A 27,628-nucleotide genomic window follows, 5' to 3' on the forward strand; every position below is an offset into this window, starting at 1 on the left:
TTAGGTCATTATTCTTATTATAGTGTCATAGTAAGAAATGGGTTAGCTGGCATCCCAGCTGGGGTGGACAGTTCCCTACCCAGTGGGCAAGCCATGATAAACGAAGGAGATGGATAGATGGGTATCCCTTAACCAGGTTGGTAGTGCTACCTTTCCCTGTCGCAAGGCCATTATAAGGGAAGGACAGAGGCAGACTGCATTCCAAGGTTATGTGTTCCCCCAGTACACTAGGTGGCAGTATCTCTCTGGTATGGCTCCCATTTGGACACCTGCAGGGCTGTAAGGGGAGCTGTAGTGTTGCTGGGCAGACCTGTCACTAGGGAACTGCTGTTATGGAGGGGTTCTGCCAAACCCAGAAATACTTCTATTCCCAGATTCAGTATGATGAGCAGTCGCTCCACTTTACCCTTGGTGTCAGAGTCTGCAGGAAGTGGACCAAGCTTGGAGGAGAATAGAGAAAGGAAGAGAATTGTGACTGTAATTTACAGGTAATAAAAACCTATTTTAAGTATTTTGTTTAATAAAAAATATAATTTTTTAACCCATGACTGTGTAGTTTGGTTGAGTTAGGGTGTCTGAGATGCTGGTCCGCCCCATACAGGTCACAATGCAAAGTGCCATTGTTACAAAGGTTTCATTTATACTGATATACTTTGTATTTGACTGCATCTCTTCATCACTGCGCCTGCTTTTAAAGATCAAAAAAAGTACTGCTTTGTCATGGATACTTTGCAAATAGAAAACATTCAGTCAGACTGAGGGATTGCTGAAGAAGAGGTGCCCACAAAGATACCTTAAGAAAAAACGTAGCTTAAAAATTGCAATAATACCTACAGATGAAGAAAAAATGGCATTAAAGTAAATGTAATGTGTGCCTGCACATTTCTCTCTAGTATTCTGTCAAATGTATTTGAGTCTGGAAGGATCTACAAAAATTCTGTTTAAAATGTCCTTATAATAGCCAAGAAGATGGTCTCGGCATGAAAGGACAACATTACAAACACTTTCATGTTCAGATCAAACATAGTACAAGTAATTAATTGAGGAATTTTTATGTTTTTTATAACGTTTTACATTTTTTTAACTCGGCATCTTTTGATATACAACACGGTGACTTACAAAAGTATTCACATACACCCTATTTTGTAAAATTTCATCTCATCTCATCATCTAAAAGTATTTTTCCTGGTGAGGGTTGCAGCAGCAGCAGCAGGCTAAGCAGGTCAGCCCAGCCTTCCCCGTCCCCAGCTACAGATGCCAGCTCTTCCTGGGGGATTCACAGGTGCTCCCAAGCCAGCTGAGAGATATAATCCCTCCATTGTGTCCTGGGTCTGCAGCAGGGTCTCCACTCAGTGGTATGTGTCTGGAGGAGCTCCAGGGCAGCTGGACAAGATACGTCTATGTGGCATTTACATGTTACTCACAACTTAAGTATCTGAAATGAAAACTTGCATTGGTAAAAGAAGTTATAGATTGTATCACTAAAAACAACTTAATTGCATACGTGCAGAGATGCACAAAGTCAATATCTGATGAAAGTACTTTCGAAAGCGGTTAATGGCTAAAGTCTTTTGTGGTAGGCGTGGGCCAACTTTGCAGTGCACCTCGATGCTTAATCATTTTTCATAGCACATTAGCTGATGCTCTGTGAAGTGGTTGTACAGTCACCTACAAACAATAATTTTGCACTTTTTCTTCAGATTCATATACATTTCAAGTGAGGACTTTGACTGCTACACTCATTGACATTTTCTATAGTTGGTCTTACACCTCTTTACCGAAATGTGTTTCCTGGAGATAGAGGAAGACTTTCAGTCTCTCCTGATGAAACCTGCCTTTAACACATTAAGTGAGAAATCAGCATACTGAAAAGAACAACACTTACTGCCTAGAAAGTTCCTATGTCGTTGTGATGCTTTGCTTTCATCATGTCATCACTTTTTATTTTTCAAAGGACAAGAATAGGTTACTCAACCAGCTCTTTTTTATGTTTTCTATAGTGTATTGTATTAAGCTGTAAGCAATTCTATAATAACTCATGTACTGTATTTAATAAATGAAAACAATAATAACTGTGACAATTCTGATGATAATAGGAGATAATTGTATTTGTACATTTTTCCTAAAAAAACAGTATGTATGCATTATACAATGGTGTATTTATATAGATTACACCACCCAGTAACACAAGCTTTAAAATAAGGTTTTTATCTAGCATTTTGTAAATTGTGTACCTCTACTGACATTATTATCTTGGGCAGTAGCAATGGACTTTAATGCACCGCTTCCTGGAGTGATCAAAGCATTGTTAACTCATGAGCATTGATTTTTACGTCAACCTAAAACATCTGCAGTCGTTCCAAGGTTGCCACTGAAACCAGGGTCGTATCTCTTTGCAGAATTTTCCTTTAACCTGCTATTTAGCTTGGTGGTGCTGCTAAATTATACATGTGCAGTTATTACGTAGTCCATCCGTCCATCCTTCTGTTTTAGACATTCAATCTAATTCAGTGTTACAGGGGTCACAGCCAGGCCCAACAGTACTAAGCAGAAGGTGAGAACCAATCCTGAATGGGACACCAGTTTACCGCAGGACACACTCACATGCACACCCACATTTAGAGTCACCACTTCACCTGATCAGCACTTCTTTGGGATGTGGGAGGAAAACTGTGTAATTATATTCATATCACAGCTACTCTGAAAAAGACAGCAATCATTTCTCGGCAGAATAAAAAAGCAGCAGTGACAATTAAGCAGTATTCTAAAGAGATCGCCAGGTGTAATACGTATGAATGAAAATACAGAAGCACAATGTTGGTTTTAAATTACAATCTTCATATTGTTATATTGCTCAAATGTCTGAACAGACCACCAATTACAATTAAGAACTCACAAAAGTGCAAATGTCAATAACTTATAAAAATGATTAAAATATGTACCACAGGCCAAATGCCTAGTGGCAAACATAAATTCCAGTATAATGGGAATCTTGGAATAAAATAAAAATAAAAATGTAACTTAGTGGGTACATATTTTTTAAAAAGAATAAATGCATATTTCTAACCATTAGGGCTAGTTTTTTTTCCATTTGTTGTTCAATCCAAACATTTCACACCCTTTTACCTACAGTATTTAGGAGTAAATTACAGATGAAGTCTCATGAATGAAAAAACACCAAAAGCCCATGAAAAGATATGAAGACCACACAAAGTCCACAAGAAGACATGCCAGCCTGGACAATCCTTTAGAACTTAAGTGGTGTGTGTGAGGCAGAGAAGTAATCCAGCCACCCACCACATAACCCCTGCATCTCAAACCTTTCTTTAATACTGTGTGCAAGCAAACTCATGACAGCTAGTAATCCAGCTCTATATTGTGTCCCGCTGTTTAGCTGTTTTAAACCTGTTATTAATAAAACTTCTGATATGAATTTCAATCAAAGAGATCAACCTGAGGCATTATCCCACGCAAATGCTCCAAGCAATTACCTTCTAATACACCTACCATAAAAATTTCAATAATCATCAGGTCTCAAAAGACCCCCCACACACTTCAGCAGACACTGGGACCCTGAAAAGCTGCAAGTCTCATTAAACGCCAAGTTATGAATAACAATAGAATGCACAACCCATCAAACATTCCTTAAGGAGTTTGAGAGCAATGAATTGTTACTAAGTAAGTGAAATGAATGAGACTCTCAGGATGAATGTTAAATAAAGTTCCAAACAAAGAAAGGAGTAATTTCATTTGAAATTCTTTCTACCGTGAATACCGAACACTTCAGGGATCAATGTTCAGGTGGCAGTCATGTACAGTATACAGATTTTTATGGGGGATTAATATAGGAAAAGCAAAAAAAAAAACAAAAAAACGAGTGGGTTGCATTGTCTCTGGGCTGAGAAAATGTAGCCCCAAAATCTGCTTGTGTTCATACCAATGAGTCCCTTTCAGCAGCCTAACATAACACTGTCAAACCTGCTTGACCCATTTGTGGGTTATGAGAGACAGCATCAAGCACCAGCCCATTGCGGGGTACACTCACACAAACACACCCATGTGGGGCAAATTTAGAGTCACCAATTAACTCAATATGCAAGTATTTGGGGTTGTGGAAGGAAAACTAAATTACAAATGCAATCCACAGGCCTAGTCTGCACTGATACACAAAACACACAAGAAATGTCATATACTGTATACAAAGTAAAAAAAAAAAAGTTAACAGCATAACATGCAGCAATAAACCAAAGGATAGAACTCTAGGGAGTGCAAAAGCATAGGAAGCTACATACAGTATGTACTGAAATTGCAGCTGACTAATTTTACGTGACAAATGTCAGGCACACGCACCTGAGGAATGTCCTACAGACTCCGAAACAGTAGGAAATATGGGGAAAGAGACTGGTGTGACACTAGAGCTAAAAGCCTTTCCTGTTCTACCTTTAGAACGGAGGAAGAAACTTGCGAGGAACAATGACTTCACTTCCAGCCCAATGCCAACACTCTTTCTGCTCCAGCCACCATTTAAAACTAATGGAGGCTGGGCGTTGGTGTTCATTTGAGAACCAGCATCCTACTGTGTCCCAAGATTTAACGGTCTTATTACTTTGGCTTTATTTAACCCCAATAAAAAAATCAAGTAGGGCTAAATGGGGCTTGGCTATGGAGCCAAATCCTTTATATATTTTTTTGGTTCCTATTCTCACACATGCTGTATTCGTAACCTGTTGTTACTTCAACAATGTCTCCATCTAGTCTTAAATATTCGTATAAACAAAAAAGTTTACCCTCAGGACTATAGTGTGTGGTAAAAGGCACTATATCAGCGCTGACCAAACACAGACTGACACCGGGGGCACACGTAAAATTAAATAAACCTTTATTTTTCTTCCCCTGGGGGCCACGTCTTCCCCGTGTCCCTCAGGCACAATACAGTCCCAGCCCTAAGCACAAACCACACATAATAAACTCCTTCGCCTCCCTCCGAGATCCTCCACTCCTCCCAGGCAGCTTTGTCCATCTTTCTCCCGACTCCAGCTCCACGAGTAGTGGCTCCTTTTATAGTCCACCCTGAAGTACTCCAGGTGCTTGATCACCAGTTTTCGGTTTGCACTCCCGGGTGTGGCTGAAGGAGCGCCCAGATGGGCTCAGGAACCCCTGCAGCGTCCCCTGGAAGCCACCCCGGATCCCAGAAGGGCTGTGGAGAACTCCGTCTCCCATGGAGCTCTGCGGGTATCTGAGGCACCACTGTCACCCGGGGGGCTGCCACCAAGTGTTCCGGGGAGGTACTGTGCTGCCCCTGGCTGTTCCCCTGGACCATGTACAGAAGGGGCATCAGCCCTGGCAGTCCGCCACAAGTGTTGGTTGAAACCCATGTGAAGCACTTTCTCTCACCAGTACCCCCCTACCCATGTATGGAATGCACACCTCTTGGGTTGCACAGTGTCCATAGTGCAGTGGGGTAGGATGAGGTGTATGTAGTGGATTGGAAAGCATGCATTGCTTAACTTTCATAAATGCTGCACTAGGTAGCCATCATCTGAAGTACACAAATGGGGTTTTTGGACCACACAACATACTTTTAACACCCAATAATTTCTTCAGTAATCTAGTAATTTCTTCTAATCATAGCTGCATTATGCTTCTGCAACAAAACAGTGGAAAATCAGACTATATAAGATTTGGGAAGGAAATGAAGTATTGTGATGCTGGCTAAGAATCTTCTTTAAGATCTATTCTTCCTTTAGGCTAGAAGAAAATATATCCCTGCCAGATTTACAAGTCCTTTAAGAAGTCTCTACCATTCAAACTAGTGTGGTTCTGAGGTGTCACCCTTTGCATGGCTGCGCTTTGATCCTACAAAAATCTAAATTTCTGAATTTTCCTAAATAACTATACAGACAAAGTTTTAATTTTATTTTGGGTGTTTGAATTACAATGTTGCTTTCTTAAAACTCTCAGCATGACGACATCATATGCACTGATGCTGTAAAAACACATGACTGGCCACAGAGGTCAAGTTCATAAATTGTATAGTCAAAGGCAAGAAAACCAAGCTGAGAGTAGTAGTATTCATAAAAAAAAATCAACAAGATGGAGCCAAAGTGATACAATACATGAAATGATAAAATATAATAGCTATAAGATATAAAAATGAAAAGACCTAAACAAATTGAGATCCAAAGCACCACAAACTAATGTTGATATCAGAGGAAAATAGAGTGTTAGCAAATGTAAAATGTGCAAACTCCACACAATCAATGACACCTTTGAGGCATTAATTCTAAACAATGTTAACGCTGGAGCAAAAAAAAAAATCAATAAACAATCTTACTCTAATAAAAAGCTATGTGTTTGATCCTTCTGGTTTAAGCCAATTCTTCCAGTCTGGTAGTATTATGTAAAATTTAGCTTATAACTGGGCACTTGTAAGTTTTCTAGTGGCAATGGCAAGAAGTCCCATTCTATGCAGCAAAGGTATTTGCCCTCAGTAGGCATTTTACATCATTTTCCATATACAGTACCATATACAGTATGCATCATGAATTGCTAGCTGAGCCATGCAGCAGCTGCAGGTTGTACAGTTTCTCTCTGTTTCAGTCTGTCTTTTTTTCTCTCAGTTTTGACTGTTTAAGCTTCTCGATTCTGTATTCTGCCTCATACAGATAAGATTCATTGGTGTCTTCATACTCAGACAAAATAAAAGATTTACTTAATTCCTTACAAACATTAAAAATTCAATTGGAATATGTAAATCTGGAGTGCTTAAGTCTACTAAGACATGACAACTGCACCATTTATTATATGCCCTACAAGAAACCACGGTGCATTCACTGAAAGGCTGTAGTATATGGAGAAAGAAAAATGAAATGAAGAGGACCACTGGACCTCTTTAAAAATAGAGCAGTCACAGTAACATGGAAGAATACTTTTCTGATATGTGTGCAATCTCAAGGCATGATTCAGTGCTTGGGAACATCAGCTTCAAATTCGCTGCATTTGGTAAATTTCAATGTTTTTGTTTTTGTTTCCTTTAGTGCCCCATAGACTGCTAGTGAAATCTGCTAGGGATGATGTACTTTTATTTATAAATGATCCAACGCTTAAAAACACAAGTTTCCTAGCAATTGGATGAATGCCATAACTATCAAACATAAGTTCAGCTTCGAAAGTACAAAGCCTACTCTTTCAGTTCTTTTTATCTGAACTGAGAATGTGGGATTTGACTGCAGTACTAGTAACAGTCTATGCACTTAATCTTTAGAATGCCTATGAGTCCAATGTGGCACAGCTCTGTGTTTTTAAAAGCACTCCAAACTTCATCTGTTCATGATAAAACTCTGACCTTTCCAACATTTCCCCCAATTAATGAACAGGAGAAAGAAAAAAGTAAACATCCAATAATTTACACAAATTCTAAGAAATGTTTACCTTGCCATGTCTTTTGAGTCAACTTTGACCCAACATTGACAATAATAGATTTTCCACTGCATTTAGGGTAACTTGTTTGTTTACGAACCATACAACCATCCAACCAAGTCATATTTCCAGCCCCAAAATGGGAAGAGTTTTGGTAAAATGCCTCAAATTTACAAAAGCAAAAAAAGTTTCTATATGTTGTATTTTTGTATAGCTGCTACACATTTTGAACACTGCCATGTCCTTCGCACCAATTTTGACCCACCATATACTTTAGTGGATTTATTCTCTATTTAAGGTAACTTGTTTGTTTACAGTAGATAAAACAACACCTACATGGCATCGGCTGTATTCTAAAATAAAGTAGTCAGTATACAGGTTAAGATGGTCAATCAATATAAAATAGGTTTGGGATGAAAAACATTACATCCAGAGCACCTAAAAAGTGGCGTCAGAATTGGGTTAAAAAAACACCTATAATACAATTGATCCTGAAGTAAGAGAAGTGCATTAGTACTACTCAAGCATTTTGGAGACGCTGAAAACTTTAATCCCAGAGAAAGGTGTTCCTTACAAAGGTGTTCTGCTGATTTGTTAAGGCAAGCTGTACAGATTCCAAGCAACAGAGATTTTTAATTGCTGCGAATGCTTACAGGTAAAATGACTAAGCCAGAGGTAAGGATTATTGTGGATGGTTGTTCATGACAGTATAAATGGACACGACTTGCCAAGGGCAGATGAGCTTAGAGCCACTGGCAACAAAGTTCAGAGAGAAGAGCAGAAGCAAAATACGATAAATATAAGAAAAAGGAGAAAATGTCCCAGGGTAAATATGGGAAAAAGGACAATAGATGTTTCCCAGCCTTGTAAAAACAGCTTTTAGCTCAATTCTTCATTTATTTGCTCTGTTAAATCTCCAATAATATTCATTATTGACTGTCAAATTTAAGCAAGGAGTGGTGTAACTAGACAATTTTTTAAACCTTTTCTTATGATGTGAATCATTATTTAAAAATAAAAATACCCCAAAACACTGAAATGAAATGTTATATAAAGCAATGACCATTTTATTTTAACTTGCAAGGAGGACAACCTTACCACCAGCTTGGAGAAGTTCACCTCAGAAACCACAGATCCCTGCATCCTTCCCTACCCTCAGTTGGTTCACCACCTGTGCAATCTTGGTGAGACTGGGTGGTTCACAGCTAATTGGAGGATTAGTCTCAGGAACTGTGGACCCAGAGATGTCCAATGCCCCAGCCGGACGATCAGCTTTAAACAGCTGTTCAAAGGAGCCAGCCCAGCGTGTTGTAATTCCAGCATCATCCGTAAGGACCATTCCATCACCAGCCCTGACTGTGACTCTCCCAGAAACAGATTTGGATGTGCATAATGCTTTGATTCCTCTGTAAACAGGACGTGGGTCACTAGACCACAGATGGTATGTCACTTGCTAACAGATTCCTCTAAAAAACGCCACTTTATCTGCCCTCACAGCTGTCCTTCTCAGTTCCCAGTAAAGACCAGAGCTGCCATCAAGCTGCATGCTGTGATTCCTCTCGATGATATTCAGGGTGCCCTGCAATATGAAATACCTCCTTCTGGGAACACCAGCAACACCAACACAACCCTCAGCAACCTTCAGGGTCTTGTTACAGAAGGACTCCCACATCAGATTAGGATCATCAGTCACACCCAAGTCTGCAAGTTCCTTGCAAAAACAGTGTGATAACTTATTAGAAACAGCATGATCATGGAGTCTGGCCAGATCCAGCCTCATTCTCCTAGTAAGTGGTAGCCTACAGGACATAAGCTGGATCTTCGGAAACGGGCGTTATGCTAACTGACTGGAAAACAGGACTTGTTGTCCCTATCTGGAAAGGGAAAGGCGATTGCCTGAATTGTGGCAACTACACAGGGATAACATTGCTCTTGGTGCTGGGTAAGATCCTTGCTAGAGTCATCCTCAATAGGATCCGTGATCACTTGCTCACCTACCAGCACCCAGAGCAGTCTGGTTTTACACCTAAGAAGTCTGCCATTGACCGCATCCTAGCACTGAAGGTTCTCATGGAGTGCAAACGTGAATATCGGCAGAATTTCTTTGCAGCCTTTGTCGATTTTTGTAAAGCGTTCATAAAGCATTGATTGATCTGCCCTGTGCAACATCTTGAGACTTCATGGGATCCCTCCAAAGTTTCTGGATATCATGGATGGCCTGTAAACTGTTACTGTGAGTGCTGTGCAGAGTGGAGGTAGAACCTCTGCATTTTTTCAGGTTGATTCTGGGGTTCGTCAGGGGTGTATTCTTGCTCCTACTCTGTTCAATGCTTGCATGGACTGAGTATTGGGCAGGGTAATTGGGTGCAGTGGTTGTGGGGCATCTGTTGGTGAAGAAAGATTCACTGATCTCGATTTTGCCGACGATGCTGTGATCTTCACGGTGTCAGTGGAGACTCTCATCAGAGCTCTTGAGAGACTGAGTGAGGAGTATGAGTGTCTGAGCTTACAAGTGTGTCCTGGATAAAAACCAAGATCCAGGCCTTGTGTGACCATAAGCAATCCAAGTGGACAAACCAAAAAAGAAATGTCCCCAATTGTATCTCCAACATTGTAAGTCACTTTGGAAAAAGGTGACAAGCAAATAAGTAAATGTAAATGTTATGAAATCTGTAGTAATGAAAGGTATGTGGGAAATATCTCTACAGAGAATGATTTCACATTTTAGAATGCTCTCATAGCAGCCATGCAAACCTACTGGAATCACAGAGGTAAGGTAATAGATGGGCACTCACTTGTTTTACTTTGGCTACATCTCTGATAAATGCTTCATCATTCACAAATTTCAGCAGATTCTTAAGCTGGTCAAGGTCCCGGATGTAGTCTTCACCAATTCTCTATAAGGTAACCAAAGCATTTATTATTAGATTTCTTGGCTTAATCCACCATTACTAATACTTGAAATATACTTGACTTATAACTAGAAACGTTCAAAGTTGCTGAAGTAAAAATGTAAGTATGGTTTAATTGTTTCTAGGGTGGCTTATTTATTATTATGTATGAAGAAATAATCTATGACCATACTGTCAAAAACAGAAAAAACTAAAACTGGATGTCCAACATAATATTACAGAGAACTCAGATGGCTGAAATTTTACTCAGGTGACAAGATTATAGGATTCTACACTGGCAAAATGCTGTCTCTGTCACAAAGGTACCACTAGAGGGCAATAACTTACTGTTTGATAAGAAGATTAGTAAATGCTAATTTGGAGTCTGGGACTCAGAAAAAGTGAAGTGAACTTGAGTTCATAGAAGGAAGAAAGAAGATTTCATATTTATAAAAAGATATATTGAAAAAAAAGATATATTGCTATTGAATCATGGATTCGTACAGTCCCAAGGCCTATTCCAGCAAAGTCTGCCCAGCATAGGCACAAGGCAAAGCACTTAACCTCAATGAACCCCAGGTCACCTTAACATTCAAAATCTCCACAGGACAATTTATTGATGAAAAATCAAACAAACAGTACATCTTTGAACTTTAATTTTCTAACAAATCTCATCCAAGAAAGTAGTGAGACTTCAACAACAACAACAACATTTATTTATATAACACATTTTCAAACAAATAATGCAGCTCAAAGTGCTTTACATGATGAAGAAAGAGAAGAAAGACAAAATAAATAAGAATTAAAAAAATGGAACACTAATTAACATAGAATAAAAGTAAGGTCCAATGGTCAGGGAGGACAGAAAAAACAAAAAAAAAACTGCAGACGACTGGAGAAAAAATAAAATCTGCAGGGGTTCCAGGCCATGAGACTGCCCAGCCCCCTCTAGGCATTCCACCTAACATAAATGACCTCAATCAGTCCTCATGGTATTCAGGGATCTCATGGAACAACTTGATGGAGATGGTCATGTGGACTTCAAAAGAACAAAGAATGAAAGAAAAACATTCGGATTTGAGCGTCAGTAGGCTTTGTGCCCTATGAACCAAGTTACCCAAACTACAGTATACTATAACATTTCAGTAATTATTTACCACACTTATTTTTCTAAACATAAAATAGGTCATTATGATTGCAATTGACAAGAAGAATTCATACTGTAATTAATTGCCGAATTACAGTATTTGAGGGTTCCTCTACAGTGCCTCTTTCTCTTGCACGATTTTGCTCAAAAACTAATCAGCACATTGTCATCTCATAACAGGCTTAAGTTTTGAGTTTGGTATTTTTCTTTGCAGCCATTTTAGTTCTAGACCATGATCAACAAACAGTGACAAACAGAAACATGCACACACACAGACATACACACATCCATCATCGAGATATTGATGTTTTCAGTATCAGGTGACCCTAAAACATTGAGATCCGTTGAAAACCGGAAACCGAAATTTTTGACAAATCAAAAGCTTTCACTCCTCTCCCATAGATGATAGGTTACGGTGGGGGAAGGCACAAAGCAATAATTACTTTGTTTCAGTTTTCCACTTTATCTCAACTGTCTTCCTTGTTTTATCCGCAAGAAATAAGGTTGAACAGATCTCAGAGTAATAACTGCAAAGTATAAGGCATTGATAAAAGCAAAACAAATACAAACTACAAAACATAAAATAGCAAGAACTCCAACATACAGTTACATATTGTAATTGGAAACTTATCAAGTCATACCAATGTAACACTACATAGGCAAAATCAATACATTACCTCAGCAATGACTTCAGCCAGGCCTGGATTACAGAGTACCAACCAGCGACGAGGAGTAATACCGTTAGTCTTGTTCTGGAATTTATGAGGCTCCAATTCATAGAAATCTTTGAAACTAAATGAAAGAAAGAAATACATGCAAACAATTAAAAAATATTTCCTACATTTTTTTTTTTTGAAATCAAAGAACAAAATTTGAAAGTTGAAATCAATTGTGAATAATGATTGTGAAAAAATAAAATGTTCTGCTATAACTGCACAAAACAAACATATACTGTATATTATGCATATGGAGTATGACAGAATATTGCAGACCAGGGTCCTGTTAACTTATTTTATGGTCTTGAGATATCAAAATAGTTTTGCAATCGACAAAGTTTTTTTTTTTTTTAATTTTCTCGATTACTTGTTCCTGTCATATATGCTGTCTCTAATTTCACATGAATCTGTGAGTTTTCCCCATATGGTAATTATTTATGAGAAAACTTAAGAGATGAATACTCATTTATTACCAAATAATAACATTGTGACTTCTTATCTCCCTATCCTTGACGGCATTTGCACACAGGCCAGTAGCACTTATTCCTCGTGTGAAAAAAATCCTTTAAGAGTCTACTGTTGCAACACATAAAAATAAAATGTTCCAGATAGTCATGATCAAAACCAGTTTGCATACTGCAACTCCACATATGATAGATAGATAGATAGATAGATAGATAGATAGATAGATAGATAGATAGATAGATAGATAGATAGATAGATAGATAGATAGATAGATAGATAGATAGATAGATAGATAGATGATTATTAATCCCAAGGGGAAATTCACAAAATATATTGTATATCCCTTGCATTTCATACCATTGTATTAGCTCAGTTTAGGACTTGGTGCCACTCTCAGCAGCTGGATTTTGGACTTCCTAACCAACAGACCTTGGCATGTGCAGATTGGCAGCATCAAACCCTCATGCTGAATCTCAAGAAACCTAAACTTATTCAAATGTTAAATTTGACCATGCAATTAAAACATCTTTTTGAGTATCTCAAGGAACTATATTTAAGTCATGGAGCTATGACAAGAAAAAAGTTACAGCTCACAACAAAATGTTCTAAATTATAATTTTAACATTGTTCATAGAGATGAACAGTGCCTATATCTCAAGGGAGATTTTTTTAAATAAGCAAAAATATTCTGAGCTTTGGAAGGCAAGTGTAATTCATATATTAAGTTTAGCCAAAATAAAAAAGTGATAAAAAAATGTAATGAAAAAATTGTTAAATTACCATGCAATTACACTGAGAGCATTAATGGAATCAAACCTAGGTTGCTGGAGCTGTGATGCAACAGCTCTAACCACTGTGCCACAATGTGGCTCAAGCAAGTTATAGATAAAAATATAATTTGTAAAAGAAAATAAAAAAATACATTGTCAAACAGATAAACATACAACTTACACAGTGGCTTTCAAGATGTCTGAGTGGATTCGGGCCACACCATTGACAGCATGGGCTCCAACAATGCACAAGTGAGCCATATTGATCCTTTTTACATCACCCTCTTCAATCAGGGACATTCTTCTCATACGATCAAAATCCCCAGGATAAAGAGATGAGATTCTCTGAGAAGAAAGAGATGATCACATTTAGGCAGTAATGCATTTAAATGAATAACAACGAAAGTCCCAGAAATAAGTTAATAAGCTTCCACAGAATTTTTTCACCTGCTTGAACCGACATTTAGCTGAAAATTAGACACCCAGAGGATAGGAATTTATTAGTTAAATATTCAACCTGTAAAATAAGGCTTCAATTGATAGCCTGCAATGTAATGACCAGTTCTCACTCTTCTTACAAAAAATAGGTATGTACAGTATTTATGATTTACAGTAAGTTTAATGATTTACACTACAACGCCTGATTTGTATACAGCTGGTGTTTTCTAGGGAGTAGACTATACAGAAATGAACTTACAGAAGAATGTAATGTCAATGCAGGACAAGTAATTAAACTTCACGTTTTACTCTCACAGAGTCTTCCATTTCCATCTCTGTAGCCCCTTCTTATTCTAGCTGCACATTTTCTTTACTTATACCTTACACTCCTTTTCCCACCTGGAACTTTTGGCTTCTGTGCCTAAAACGAACATACTGCATGACAGCATTTAATATACCTACTGGCTCAAAGGCTACAGAGAAATGGATATGGCAGTAATAGTAATATTGACAGTAACAAGATGTTTTGTTTATTTTGCTAAAGTGTTCCCCAATTTCACTGTACAAAGTTCTGCTGTCCTTGGTGAACAACAATGTCACTTACAATGGTTTACATAACAAACATTTATGTATTTGTATCTATTTGTATACTTGATATATTGGCTAAACCCCTTACATCAAGATGTCTCTGGTTAATCTCATAGATAATCTCAAGATGACGTGGCAACAGGGACTCGAATAAATGGACAGGCCAGCGCTCCAGAGCTTCAGGCAGTACGGTGTGGTTGGTGTAGGCACATGTACGGGTTGTTATATCCCAGGCCTGGAACAAGAATATAGATAAGTATCTTCAGGATGGAAACAGTGATTAACAAAACAAAAAAATAACTAAAGTAAAGAGCATTAATATTTACCTGGTCCCAGGTTAGCTTCTCAATGTCCACAAGAACACGCATTAGCTCTGGGATTGCCAGGGCAGGGTGAGTGTCATTCAGCTGGATGGCAACCTAAAAATGTCAGAAAATAAATACAATGCAAATAAAAAAAATATTTTTATAGATAGATAATATATATATATATATATAATTTAGAACAGAGAAGTTGACACAACATTGTTCATTTTATGCTGAATCAAAAATCATATTACAGGTTTCTCCATTGCCTCCATATAAGCACTGGTGGTGTAACATAGACGTGGTTCATTTATCCAAAATAATGGAGTTTTACTAGAACATAAACTGACAAGTTTTTTATGGATTATTTCTTAAACAGTATGGTCAGTTATTTTGAACACCTGGAGCTTTCCATGAAAGTTTGGATATAACAAATTCTTTAATTAAATGGCAGGAATTTATCACATTTTATGGAAGCTCACAACACTTGAGACATTCGTAACAAAGCACAAGTATATATTTTCACCAACCATGAGGTTTAGATGGGTGCCTCACTTGAAACTACTGTAGTTGTCTAGGAGCATAAATATCCATGGCTGGCACCCAAAACAGTCTTGCAGACCATAACCTTGCCAATGAACTAGCTAAATACTTGATGCACAAATCCACTTGGCAGGAATCGGTCATTTTCTGCACACACTGCACATTAAATTGCCACCTCTTTTAATCTGATCCCCAGCCTCTCATGTGGTACCGCATCAAAGCTTTCTGAAAATCAATGTAAATATTGGCATATGCACCTCTCTGATCGTTTGCCTTTGTTGCCTCCTCATAGATTTCCACTATATTAGTGAAACATCATCCACCATCTAAATCCAATATACATATTCTTGCAAAGTCATGCTCAGTCTTTTACTTATTAAGTGCTTCCATTAATTTATCTTTTGTGCATGTTAAGTTTATTGGTCTATTTAAAAATAGATAGGTTTTAAAAATAAAAGGTTAACATTTGCTAACTTCCAATCGTTAGGAACTTCTCCAGTGTGCAGTGATTTTTGAAAGAAAAAAAAACTGCATCAAGACTTTTTTATGTACTCACTAGCTTCCTCAAGCACTCTAGGGTAAATATTATTTTATCTGAGCAATCTGCTTTTATCGTCCTTTTTAATCTAAAGAGTTAATCCTCCCCCTACAATTTCAACAAGTACCTCCTTGATAGTCCCTCTTACCATATAGGGCGGTAATCACCTTCTTCAAAAATGAAAACTAGATAAAAATGCAAATTTAGGGCATTCACTATTTCCTTATCTGTATATTTTAGCTCAGCATAATTGTTCCTAGCACACTACACTTCACAGCTTGACCATTCTTCTATTAGTAAAGTACTGAAAAAACGGATCTTTTTCGATCATCTCTCTCCTTTTATCCTCTTAGTGCTTTTTTAGCTTCCTTAATATCTTTTTTAACCATTGCGCTCATAAATCCAATGGTTAGTGCTGGAATTATTTGCATTTTAAGTATTATACAGCTGTTTTCTTACTCAGCCAATTCTTTTTTTAGTGCCTTATTTATTTCACTGTACAGTTCTCTTTTATTTATTACTTCTTCTAAATTTCAGGATTAACTTGTGGCTTAAAAATGGACGAAATACTTTTAACCTTGTTTCATTGCTCCACAATTGACTTGACGATAAACGAGTTATCCCAGTTAATCTTTTTTAAGTTCTGCAGCATCTACTCAAAATTTACCCTGTTCTTGGCATGATATAGTGAGGAGTGTTCATTTTACTCCAACAATCCCAATTCTTAACTTGCATAACTTAAAATATTTCATAGATTTTACCTCACCCCTTGGAAACATTTTTAATGGGTATCTCCTCCGATTTGTTTTGCCACCTCTGTTTGCATGGCTTGCCTTCTTACTCTTGTTCTGGCACTGCCCTCCTGTTTTTTGTTTTTTCTTTGAATACAAGTCTGTCTCCTTCTCTCATCATTTGTTTCTGTGAATGTTACTCTGGTGCCCCAGACCCCTCTTTTATTGAATCTCTCTACTTTCACTCTCATCAGCATGAATTGTTCTGTCTTGCCACTTTAGCAGCAAAATTACTCCTTGCCTCTCTATTGTCACATTTAACAACTGGTGTTCCTTATTTTTTAATTTCATTCTCCATTAACCTGCCAAATCAATCATGCTTCAGCTAAATCCATCGTGAATTGGTCTGCCTCAGCTCGGTCAGTTAGAACCTGGTTGTGTGGGTCCCAATGATATTGTTCTTTAAATTCTTCTAGTTTGCTCAGACAATGTGGTTAATTTCATATTTCTTTATTGTTACAGTTTACCTGTATCTGAGACACATTGAGATAAAACGGCCCCCTTTCTTAAGATTATATGCACCTACCTCAAGTTCACAAATTGTAATGAACAATCAGGTTGGTGTAACACCGGTGATGTACTAAATAAAGCTGTACTAAACAAATCTTTTAGGTTGTCCAACACTTCTTTGTCTTCCTTCATTTCTAAAAATCTATTCTGTAACATTTTAGGTATGTTACTAGACATATTACAGACCTCAAATTCTTCACACAACATCAGTAGAAATTTGCCAAAACTGCACATTATTGAACCTGTTGTGAGTTGGGCACATTTCTTTTCTTGATAGCTTGACCCTTGGCAGTCAATATTTAGTCCTTGCCAGAAAATCAGTCCATTCTAATTAATTTACTGTAACTTCTGATCATTTTCTTCTCAAGATAACCAAGGGATCCATAGCATTACTTTGGGAATTTCAGAGTTTACAAATAAAATATGCTCCTCATGGTCAATCTTGCAAGGGTGAACTGAGACTCTTTATGAACCCCAGGCCAAATGATCTCCCATTAGTGTTTTGAATTAATATTTTAAGTATAGTACGGTGAGGGTGAAAGTTATATTGGTACACCAACACAGAAGCAAGGAATATTTTCTGCAGCACCTGAGTTACCCAAAACATATGTTTAAATTTTATTTATTTTCAGTGCATACTGCTAAGGAAAGAATACTGAAACTGTAGGGTTTGAAACAACTATTTAATTTAAGGGGTGTTTTGGATTCCTTATTTTCTGATATTTACTGTAAGTAGATAAATATTTACAGCTCATTTCGCCCTTTTTTTCACTGTTAAATTGTTGTTCAGTTTTACCACCTAAGTATAAATTTCTTCAATCTCTTCAAGAACGGAGTGGTGGCTCTGGGGCTAGGGATTTGCAATGGCAATTGGAAGGTCCCGTAAATGCCAAAAGTGACTCTACTTTGTTGGGCCCTTGAGCAAAGCCCTTAACCTGCTATTGCTCCATCCTGGCTATGACGTTAATATGCATCCAGCCCTGCAAGGTGGCCCTCCGACCTGCAGTGAAAAAAGGCAGAACTGGCACTCCAGCCACCATAAAAAACGTCACATTGGTTCCATTCCATCTGAACCAGTGTGGTGCTGAGGTGTCACCCATTGCATGGCTACACTCAGGTCCTAATCTGGGATCCTGAGTTGGTTTGAAATGTGGTGGACGTGGCAATGCTCTGTATCAGTGCGTACAACTAACCTCTCTCTCTCTTCAAGGAGGATGTTGCTAAAATTGCTGAAATTAAGACCTGGTCATTCCAACCTGAATTTTATAATATATTAAACACTCGTTAATGGACTTGTGCTGTTTAAAATTCAAGATCCTGATAAGGTGACACTAGCTTTCTTTCAAGTAAATCAAAGACTAAGCAAGTATTTCTTGGTGAGAAGTTAAGCAAAATTACACCTTTTATTGGCTAACTAAAAAGATTACAATATTCAAGCTTTCGAGACAACTCAGGCCCGCTCTTGATTACATCTTGCCTCGAAAGCTTGCATATTGTAATCTTTCTAGTTATCCAATAAAAGGGGTCATTTTGCTTCAAAATTGTCAACATTTTTATAGCAAGGATGGATGCTATCTTACACAGAAGTCATCCATTTCAAATGTTTTTCTATCAAAAGCAAAATAATAAATAATATTTTAGATGTCTTGGTAGTGATTAGCGAATGAGCTATCCTGAAACTCAAAAGTTTGCTCTGGTTAAAAATGCTTACAACTCATGTGTTTCCTGTGTACCAGACGTAGCTGTAGAAGATGTAGATGCTACTGTTGGTGATGCAGTGGCAGCAGCAGCAGTTTATAATTTGTTTTCAGACTGGTGTCTATCCCGACAGTGAAGTGTGAGAGGTAGGGTCCAACCCTGGATGGCATGCCGGCTCACTGCAGAACACTCACACACACTAACACTCAAGTTCAAATCACCAGTCAGTCTAATCCATACATCTGCAGGATGTGATAAAAAAAACTGGAATATCCAGAGAAAACCTAAGTAAACAAGAGAACATTCTGCAAGTTCTAGAAAGACAAGGAACCCAATTCCTCTACAGTGGTGAAACAGTCACACTACTCACAAAACTAGTGCACTTAGTCATTCGATTCATTACAGAAATACATAACATTTCACACTTCCAGTGATTAATTAACCTTAAGACATGTAAGCAAAGTATCAATAAACCTCATGTGCCAAAAACAACAGCTCATCATAGAATGTTTGTCTCAGCATAAATCTTGCAATAATTAGGTCAGCCATCTTCGCCTCACCTTATCAGGAAAAGCTTCGAAGGATGTGCGGACAGGGTCACGGCTGCCAAACTTGGAAGATTTGAAGCGGCGAATGATATCCTGAAGAGTGGCTGCAACCACAAAGTATTCCTGCTTCAGGCGAAGTTCCTTCCCTTCAAAGAACTAGTTATTGGAATAAAACAAGTGTTATTACGTTAGGAAATATGGTAAGTTTAAAAATAAAAACTGTATATAAATAATAGCAGACACAGAATACCTTATCTTCAAGTGACTGAATAATTTGTGGCTTGGAAAATAATTAACAGCTAATTAACTTACTATAACTCCAGTACAAACTCCTTTCAATTGCAGTAACCAAAATTTGTTTTTTTTTATCATATTATGGTGGCAAATGGGGGTGTTGATTGTGTTCACACTGCCAGTGTTAACCCATCAGAAGAAAGAAAAATCCCTGTATCCATGTTTTCTGTTCTCTTTTTCTATAACAGACTAGCAGAAACTGGCACCCACACCAGCCAATTCGACTGGAAGACGTCAGAATATGAATTAATTTAACCTACGCATCTTTGAAATGTGGCAAGAAGTCAGAGTACCCGGAGAAAACAAATATACAGGTAAGCAAGTTTAAACTGTGGAACCTCTCCACAAAACATCATTCAACAAGGGGTGAAACTCCTGGACCTCTGAGGAGGCAGTTCTGCTCTCCATCCTTCTCATCCATTCCATCCATTTTCCATCCATTCTTCTCAGTGTAAAATCATTTTTGATGATTCTGTAGAATTTCTTAAAACATATCTTTATCAGAAGAAACTATTTTATGCGAGATCCTCACCTGCAAACTTCTCACTGGCAGCTAGGTAAAAGACTAACTTTGCATCACTGACACTTGTAACTTTGCCGGCTGAATCATCTGGAAGTCTGCACAGGCAAAATTAATAATTCAGCTGCTACTACCATTAAACTATGATAACATCCTGCAATTGCCGATTGAAGAAGGCTAGCTTGGAACTCCTAAGAGGTTGGCAGAGTCCTGTTTGCCTTGAACTTGATGCTGTACACTAAAAGAATGCCAGCTATCAAACATTTACTCTCCCAATCTCTCATTGGACTTGTCTCTTCAGGTAAATGGGAAAGGGTGGCACGGATTTTTATGAGCCGATTTTTTCATGTTACTATCCGGACTTGGGGTTGTTTCTCCTCTCTATCACTGTGGTGTTTTAATGTTTGAAGATTCTGTATATTTTACGAGAGTTTTCTGTAAACTGAATTTTCTTAAGTAGAAATACTGATTTATCAATATTAGCATGTGAATAAGATCAAATTTTTTACACACACTATTAGTGAATCCAGTATCAGTTGCTTCTAGGGAGGTCTTTGAGAAGTAAAAATAAGCAAATAATGTATGCGCATTCATTTTGTAAATATATTAATTTATTTTCAAGGACCACTTAATCAAATCATTGAGCCGCTGTGTGTCAGGGCCTCTAATGGAAGTAGTAGGTGCCAGGCAAGAAGAAAGCCAGAATAAATTAGTTATGAAGCAGTGCTTCTGCCACATTTTTATTGTCCTCTTAACCAAAGAGATGCAAAACACCTACATATATATATATTTGTTTCACAGTAAGCAAAAATGTACTGCAAAGGTTTACAAGTCAAGCATTGTATTTTTTTATAATTTCTATCTGAAAACTGAAGAAATTCATGCAGCATATGGTTTATGGAAATGTCATACTTTCAACTAAAAGGTTGCTTACGGCTACTTCTGCATTAAACAAATTAAGATTAATATAATTTTTAAAATCATTTTGACATATATTTACAGAATATAGTATATTACAAAAGAGACTTACAGCTTTGGACTCCTTCAAATGCATATATAACTGCCTTTTAATGTGCCCTGACTAGCACGGCATTTTTAAAAACAGTTAGCTATCTATTCATTTAGCTAATCTATTTATTCACTTCAGGCTCACAAGGATGCTGGAGCCAAACCAGCAACTCTGGGTCCAGGACAGCAATCGTCTATAGACAGGCACCAGTTCAGCATAGCATGTTATAAAAATAATACCAAGGGTCAGAAATATGTAATATTTTTAAATAAAAACACCCATTGTATGGCTCATAAAAACAACACAAATGTTTAAAAAAAATTCTTCATAATGTATTTCTGCCTGGAGGTAATGAGGGGAGAAATTACAAAACCAATCATTGCATTTACTATTTACTGAACAAGCCAATAGCCAGAGCATAATGTCAAAAATCTTCTTTTCAGTTTCCATCTTTGTGCACATTTTTTCTCTGTGCTGTAAGATAAGTCAGCACTTCTTGCCTAAGCCAACACAAATAAACAAAATCGGGAGTGGTCTCCCCTAGACTTTCTTGTGTACTCAGATATGGGGATGGATATTTGAGGAGCAAACCGCAACACAATGATTATATTATTATATTATGTACACTAAAGAACCATCAACAACAAATTAAAACAAATTAATAATATATTGAACAATTATTACAAAAGTAAAGTTGAATAAATTGGACTCTGGAGCTGCATGAATTAAAGGTAAAACACCACTTCCTGTTAGTGAAAGTAGCCCGAAGGCTGACAGAAATCTACGTTTTGTACCTAATACTTGTATGCAAAATTTGGTTGACCAAAGTGAAAGCGTACTCAAGTTATCGTGTTTACATACACACACACACACACACACACACAAACATAATTCCAAAAATGGTATTTTCGGACACAAGGAGTGATAATACATGGGAGGCTGCCCAAACCTTTTTGTGTGTATTGATTACTTCACAACACACACACACACACACACAAACAGACAGACAGACATAATTGCAAAAATGGTATTTTCAGACACAGGGAGGTCTAAAATATCAAGATTCATCAAAATCTCAAAATTGAATTTTTGGAGGATTACAATACTCTCCCTATACTTCGTATACAACAAAGACAGGGAGATCTAAAATGTCGAGATTTTGATGAATATTTGGACGATTACAATACTTTCCCTATACTTTATATACGAGAAAGAAAAAAATAAACTATAAGAATTGCTGGGGAAAAAGTGAAAGTGTGTTTGTGTCTTTTTTTAAATAGTTTGGATACATCCATCCATTTTCTAACCCGCTGAATCCAAATACAGGGTCACGGGGGTCTGCTGAAGCCAATCCCAGCCAACACAGGGCACAAGGCAGGAACCAATCCTGGGCAGGGTGCCAACCCACCGCAGGACACACACAAACACACCCACACACCAAGCACACACTAGGGCCAATTGAGAGTCGCCAATCCACCTAACCGGCATGTCTTTGGATTGTGGGAGGAAATCCACACAGACAACATGCAAACTCCACGCAGGGAGGACCCGGGAAGCGAACCCGGGTCTCCGAACTGCGAGGCAGCAGCGCTACCACTGCGCCACCGTGCCGCCCCTTAGTTTGGATACAGTATCTGCATATAAAGTAAAAACACTATTAATAAAATGGAGGCACCCAACCTTCTTATTGAAAAACATCACAATAATCCATGGTGAATTCAAAATTAATTTATCACACAACATCCAAGGACATGTCCCATGTGATGAACATTAGCCACATTAATGTTGCATTGAACCTGAGGAAATATTTTCGGTTTACCGCATAAAAACAAATATTAACATACTTCGTCCAACAAAGTTTATAAGGTACTTACGTTATCATTAGGATAAAGTACACGGGAAATATTTTCAGCCAAATTTCTGTCCAAAACAGCTTGAATGTAACCACCAACATTAACTGTTAAAAGAAAAGTTATATTAAATCATATGGTTTTTCCAGGCCACAGTTGTTGATCAAAAATCCTGGTTACTTTTTCCTTCAGTATGGAAAACAACAGAGTGACTCAATCATCAGCTATGGTACAAAGCACCAAGCAGCAACAAGACTAGATGAAATTTAGTCAAACTCTCTCGTTAACATCTTTCTTTCTATGGTTTTGACACTCACAGTCTTTCAGATTAAACTCATTAGGTGCCTTTGCAGACCACAGTCTCATGGTGTTTACATAGTTGTTCCGGTATCCTGGGATAGGGGTGTCATATGGCAATGCAAGAACAACCTGCAAAAACAGACAAGAAAGAGAAGCAGGATAAAAATATGAGACATGTTCGGATGGGTCACTCTAGTTGTGAGAGACAAATACTATATATATATATATAGTATATATTCATTTGCCACATGAAATTGTGTTCTAAAGTGAAGCACATTTTATAAACTACTCTTGTGTTTTATAATGGCGCTTATGGGTAATGGGGCCCCAGTCTAAAAAAAAAAAAAAAAGTTTCAGACTTCCTGAATATTCCATTTTGAAGTAGCAAATGTTTTGATTTAAGAAAATGTGCCTGCCGCATTTCTGAGGCATGTTTGTGAAAACAAATGTAAACTGAATGTAAACTGCTTGGTGCTATTTTCTCAAGGTAAGGATACATTTCTTGTTCACTTGTCTGCTCGCAATTGCAGGCCCCATTCAATCCCCCCTCCCAGCCAAGCTATATTTTGCTAGCCTTACTTTTGCTTATGTAATTCTGTTTCTTTTCCAGTTATGTTTTGTCATTGCTTGCAATAACAAACAAATACACACTCAAATCATACGATTATTTTTTCCTAAACCATATCTACTTTTCACCCATTATGTTTTGTGTTCGTTCTGTGTTGTTATTTTACATATATAGCCTACAAAGTGAGACTCATGAGTTGCAGAGTAGTGAAAAGAGCACATATGAGTGTTATTATACTTTGTACAAATAACAATCAGAACTGAACTTATTACACTTTACACTCCATTGTATTCTTAGACAGCCTTAGATTTTGGAAAGAACCAAGCCACCAGTACATCACACTTTCTGGGTCATGCAGACACGCAACAAAAAAATACTCAGAAAATGAAAAAGGCAGAATGTGCAGTAGAGTAGATTGAAGCAAAACAAACCAATGCATGACAAGTTGCTCTTGCAGAGGATATGGTAATAAAAGAAGTGAGGACAAAATTTTTGAGTGAATAACTCATCGACACACTAATACTAATCAATACGTAAATACACGGGGAGAACATACAAATGCTACACAGGTCCTGGAGCTGTGAGGCAGGAATGGCAACTCTGCACAACCAACCCCGACTATGTTAAAACATCAGTACTAAACTTGAACCTGATTAAACTTGGGTGAATTGGCATTGGTAAAGCACCTCCAGTGTGTATGTATGAGTGTGTGTGTGCACCCTGTCCAATAATTATTCCTGCCTTGCCTTGCCTTACCTGTCTGATGTTTGCTGGGATAGGCTCTAGCTGTCTCATGATCCTGCTCAGGATACACAGGTTAGGAAGATGGATAGATGGATGGCCATAATGTTTGTTCAGTTCTTGTCACTTGATTTAATGTTATGTGCATGCTCAATATTCTCTCTCAGCAAAGTACACTACTATTGTTGGGAACAGGCAACGTCCTAAGAAAATAAGGTTCCATATAGTAAAAAAAAATATATAAGCTATTGTGTGTTTTTTTCAGTTTTTACTGTCTAGATATCTACAGAACAGAGACAGCAATTCATTTCTAGGATTTAGCATTCAATACTAATAATGATGCTTGGTGATGACTTTCTGAGATGAATCCACCCCCTGAAGCTAAAGGCTGCCATGGAGGAAGAAGAGTGGAAAAGTGAAGTGCGAGTCTCCTTTTAAAATGACTGAGTCTCACAACAATGGTTTGCTTTTTTCCTTCTTAAAAAAACATGGATGCACTCTTTTGTAATATATGTGTACTCTCAAGACACTGATCTTTGCTCGATGTCACTTCTGGCTTGGAAAATGGAAATGCTTTTTTTTTGCAATGGTAGCAAAAGATTTACCCATAAGCTTCATTATAAAATGTAATAGCGGGTTAGTTATCTTTTATGATTTATAAAATATGCTTCACTTTAGAAGGTAATTTTATGTGGAAAATTCATATATACCAAAACTGTGAAGAAAATAACTTTAATGTAAAAAAAAATACTGAACTTATCCTTGAAGTGCTGTCTCTGCTTCCTCAAATACATGTTTACCCCCTTAGTTCCTCAATGTGTAAAATACATACTTAGCAAACTGCTTTGATCGTTGTATTGAATGTTTAGAAGAAATAATAATAATGGTCATAATGGTTTTTAAATAACTTCAACTTTCCTTCATTGAGATCAAAGCAGGAATGAAAGAAAGTTGGTAATGTAATTTCCTGGACCAAGACTGCTGACCTATATCTTTAATAATGGCCATTAACTCTCCAAAGGTTTCTTTACAAATCATGCCTGATATTCATAGTAGGATACTCGTCTTTTTTTCCAATAGTGTATTTATTTATATGTTGTGCACAGAAAGATGACTAAAAACTGATTATTCACATTATAGCACAATAGGAACAAAATTACAAATGCTGAGGTGTGAGTGCCATATTGGGGATTTCATCTATGAATGCTCATGGGATGTGGGGGACTATCCTTTACTTTGTTGGCTATTAAATAATTTAATAGTGACAAGATAAACTTTCATCTGTTTGTCAAAGGACTACATGGAAATTATGTCAACTACATAAATCAGTTAATGAAAATATGATATATGTAGTACCTTTGGTAAAAGAATTATAACTTCAATCTGTTAATCAGACTCCTAATTAAAGACAAAAACAGCCAGTGCTGCCTCAGAACTTTTCTAAGTCTACCTTTCTTTCCTTTATGGACACCATATTATATGCCCCTTGAACCCACTTGCTGTTAATAAAGTTTGAATTTAATTTTAACAATATTTTTTTTTCTTCAAAATCCAGAATCATGTTCATATTTATTACCAGTACATTTGGAGAATATAATATAGCATAGCGTTCTCACACCCACTAACTCAGGGAGCCAGAGCCTGTCTTAGCAATACATGGCAGAGGGCAGGAAATGGGCCTGGATGGGGCACCAGTGCACAGGAGCCAATCACAAAACCAGCCTTACTCACAATCACCTTCTGAAGTTGCCAATTAACCTAACCAGCACTACCCACTGCACCATGCTTAATTTGAGATCAAATATTAAAAAATTACTATAATTGTAATACATATAATGAGAGACATAGAACAGCAGCATCTCATGTGAATTTCATTTTTGACTGGGATGTACATTATTATAAGTTACTGTAACAAATCAGATTAATCCTGTGTGCACCAGACTGATATCTCCTTCCTTGAGAAATATCTGCTGCAAATCTAAGGGTCACAAGTGACAGCAGAATTGGGAGCAAGCCACTGGATAGTGCACTAGTACATGTCTAGAGTGGCCTAATTACATAAGTACTCACACCTACCCTGACACAAGGCCAATTCGGGAGAGCCATTTGACCTAAAACACAGATATTTCAGATGTGGGGTCAAAAAAGTTTAACACCCGGAGGAAAATATCCTATGCAAACTACGGCAGGTGAGAATATGCAAACAATCTACAGACAGAAGATGTTCAGAATTTGAACCCATCAGTAGGGAAAACTGAATTTTAACTGCAAAAAAATATTTCTGATGTAGTGCTAAAGTATAAAGTATTTATCTTTCTATTAAAACAACGGATATTCCCCATTGTAAATTGACTCAGAGGTCTGACTAGGAGGTTATTACTTGTTTTTGATGAATTGATGCGATTCACAAACTATTACTACTGAACTATTTAATTACAAAATACTGGCAATCCTGAGCTTCATCTCAAACTGCCTTCATCCCTTCAACTTACCTGAGTATCCAACCACTTTGCTCCTTCTGCTGTGTGCTCTACTCTGCCATAGAAGTTGACAGGAAGCATGTATTCTGGACGGGCTTTCTCCCAGGGGTTGCCATAGCGCAACCAATCATCAGCCTCCTCCACCTTTTAGGGAAATATGAACAACAACAAAATAAGGGTAAGTTTCCCAAAACGACATAGCACTAAGTACTTTAAGTTCATTTTAAGACTGTTAACAATTGTTAAGATAGTCCAGCTGTAGGCCTCACACTTGAACCTTCAAAATACACGCTAGCTGTGAAGTTTGTAGCCTGTCTCATTTACTCTTACTGGGCCATTTTCCTTTCATCCCCACAACCAAAGTTTGAGTCAAATCAAGGGGCAATTAAGTTGATATTGTAAGTGCTACATATTATCATGTATGTCACATCATCCCATAACTCAGTCCGGGTATGATTGCTGCTGGGTTAATATGGGAATGGCAGCGGGTATCGTCTAC

The 27,628-nt window shown here is 37.6% G+C and overlaps 1 protein-coding gene across 1 annotated transcript in view; it reads right to left on the reverse strand.

The window, feature by feature from the left end:
* Positions 1–27,628, reverse strand: part of LOC120539269 (glycogen phosphorylase, muscle form) — an 89,769-nt gene that overhangs the window by 38,388 nt on the left and 23,753 nt on the right. The window contains exons 5-13 of the mRNA XM_039769186.1: positions 27,142–27,273; positions 23,358–23,469; positions 23,065–23,147; positions 19,380–19,523; positions 14,761–14,853; positions 14,523–14,669; positions 13,590–13,753; positions 12,135–12,249; positions 10,215–10,316 (exon numbers count right to left, since the gene is read on the reverse strand). Coding sequence (XP_039625120.1) covers positions 10,215–10,316; positions 12,135–12,249; positions 13,590–13,753; positions 14,523–14,669; positions 14,761–14,853; positions 19,380–19,523; positions 23,065–23,147; positions 23,358–23,469; positions 27,142–27,273 — 1,092 coding nt within the window. The remainder of the gene's footprint in view (positions 1–10,214; positions 10,317–12,134; positions 12,250–13,589; positions 13,754–14,522; positions 14,670–14,760; positions 14,854–19,379; positions 19,524–23,064; positions 23,148–23,357; positions 23,470–27,141; positions 27,274–27,628) is intronic.

The sequence above is a fragment of the Polypterus senegalus genome, chromosome 11 (assembly GCF_016835505.1).
Source record: "Polypterus senegalus isolate Bchr_013 chromosome 11, ASM1683550v1, whole genome shotgun sequence".
NCBI classification, from domain to species: Eukaryota; Metazoa; Chordata; class Cladistia; order Polypteriformes; family Polypteridae; genus Polypterus; species Polypterus senegalus.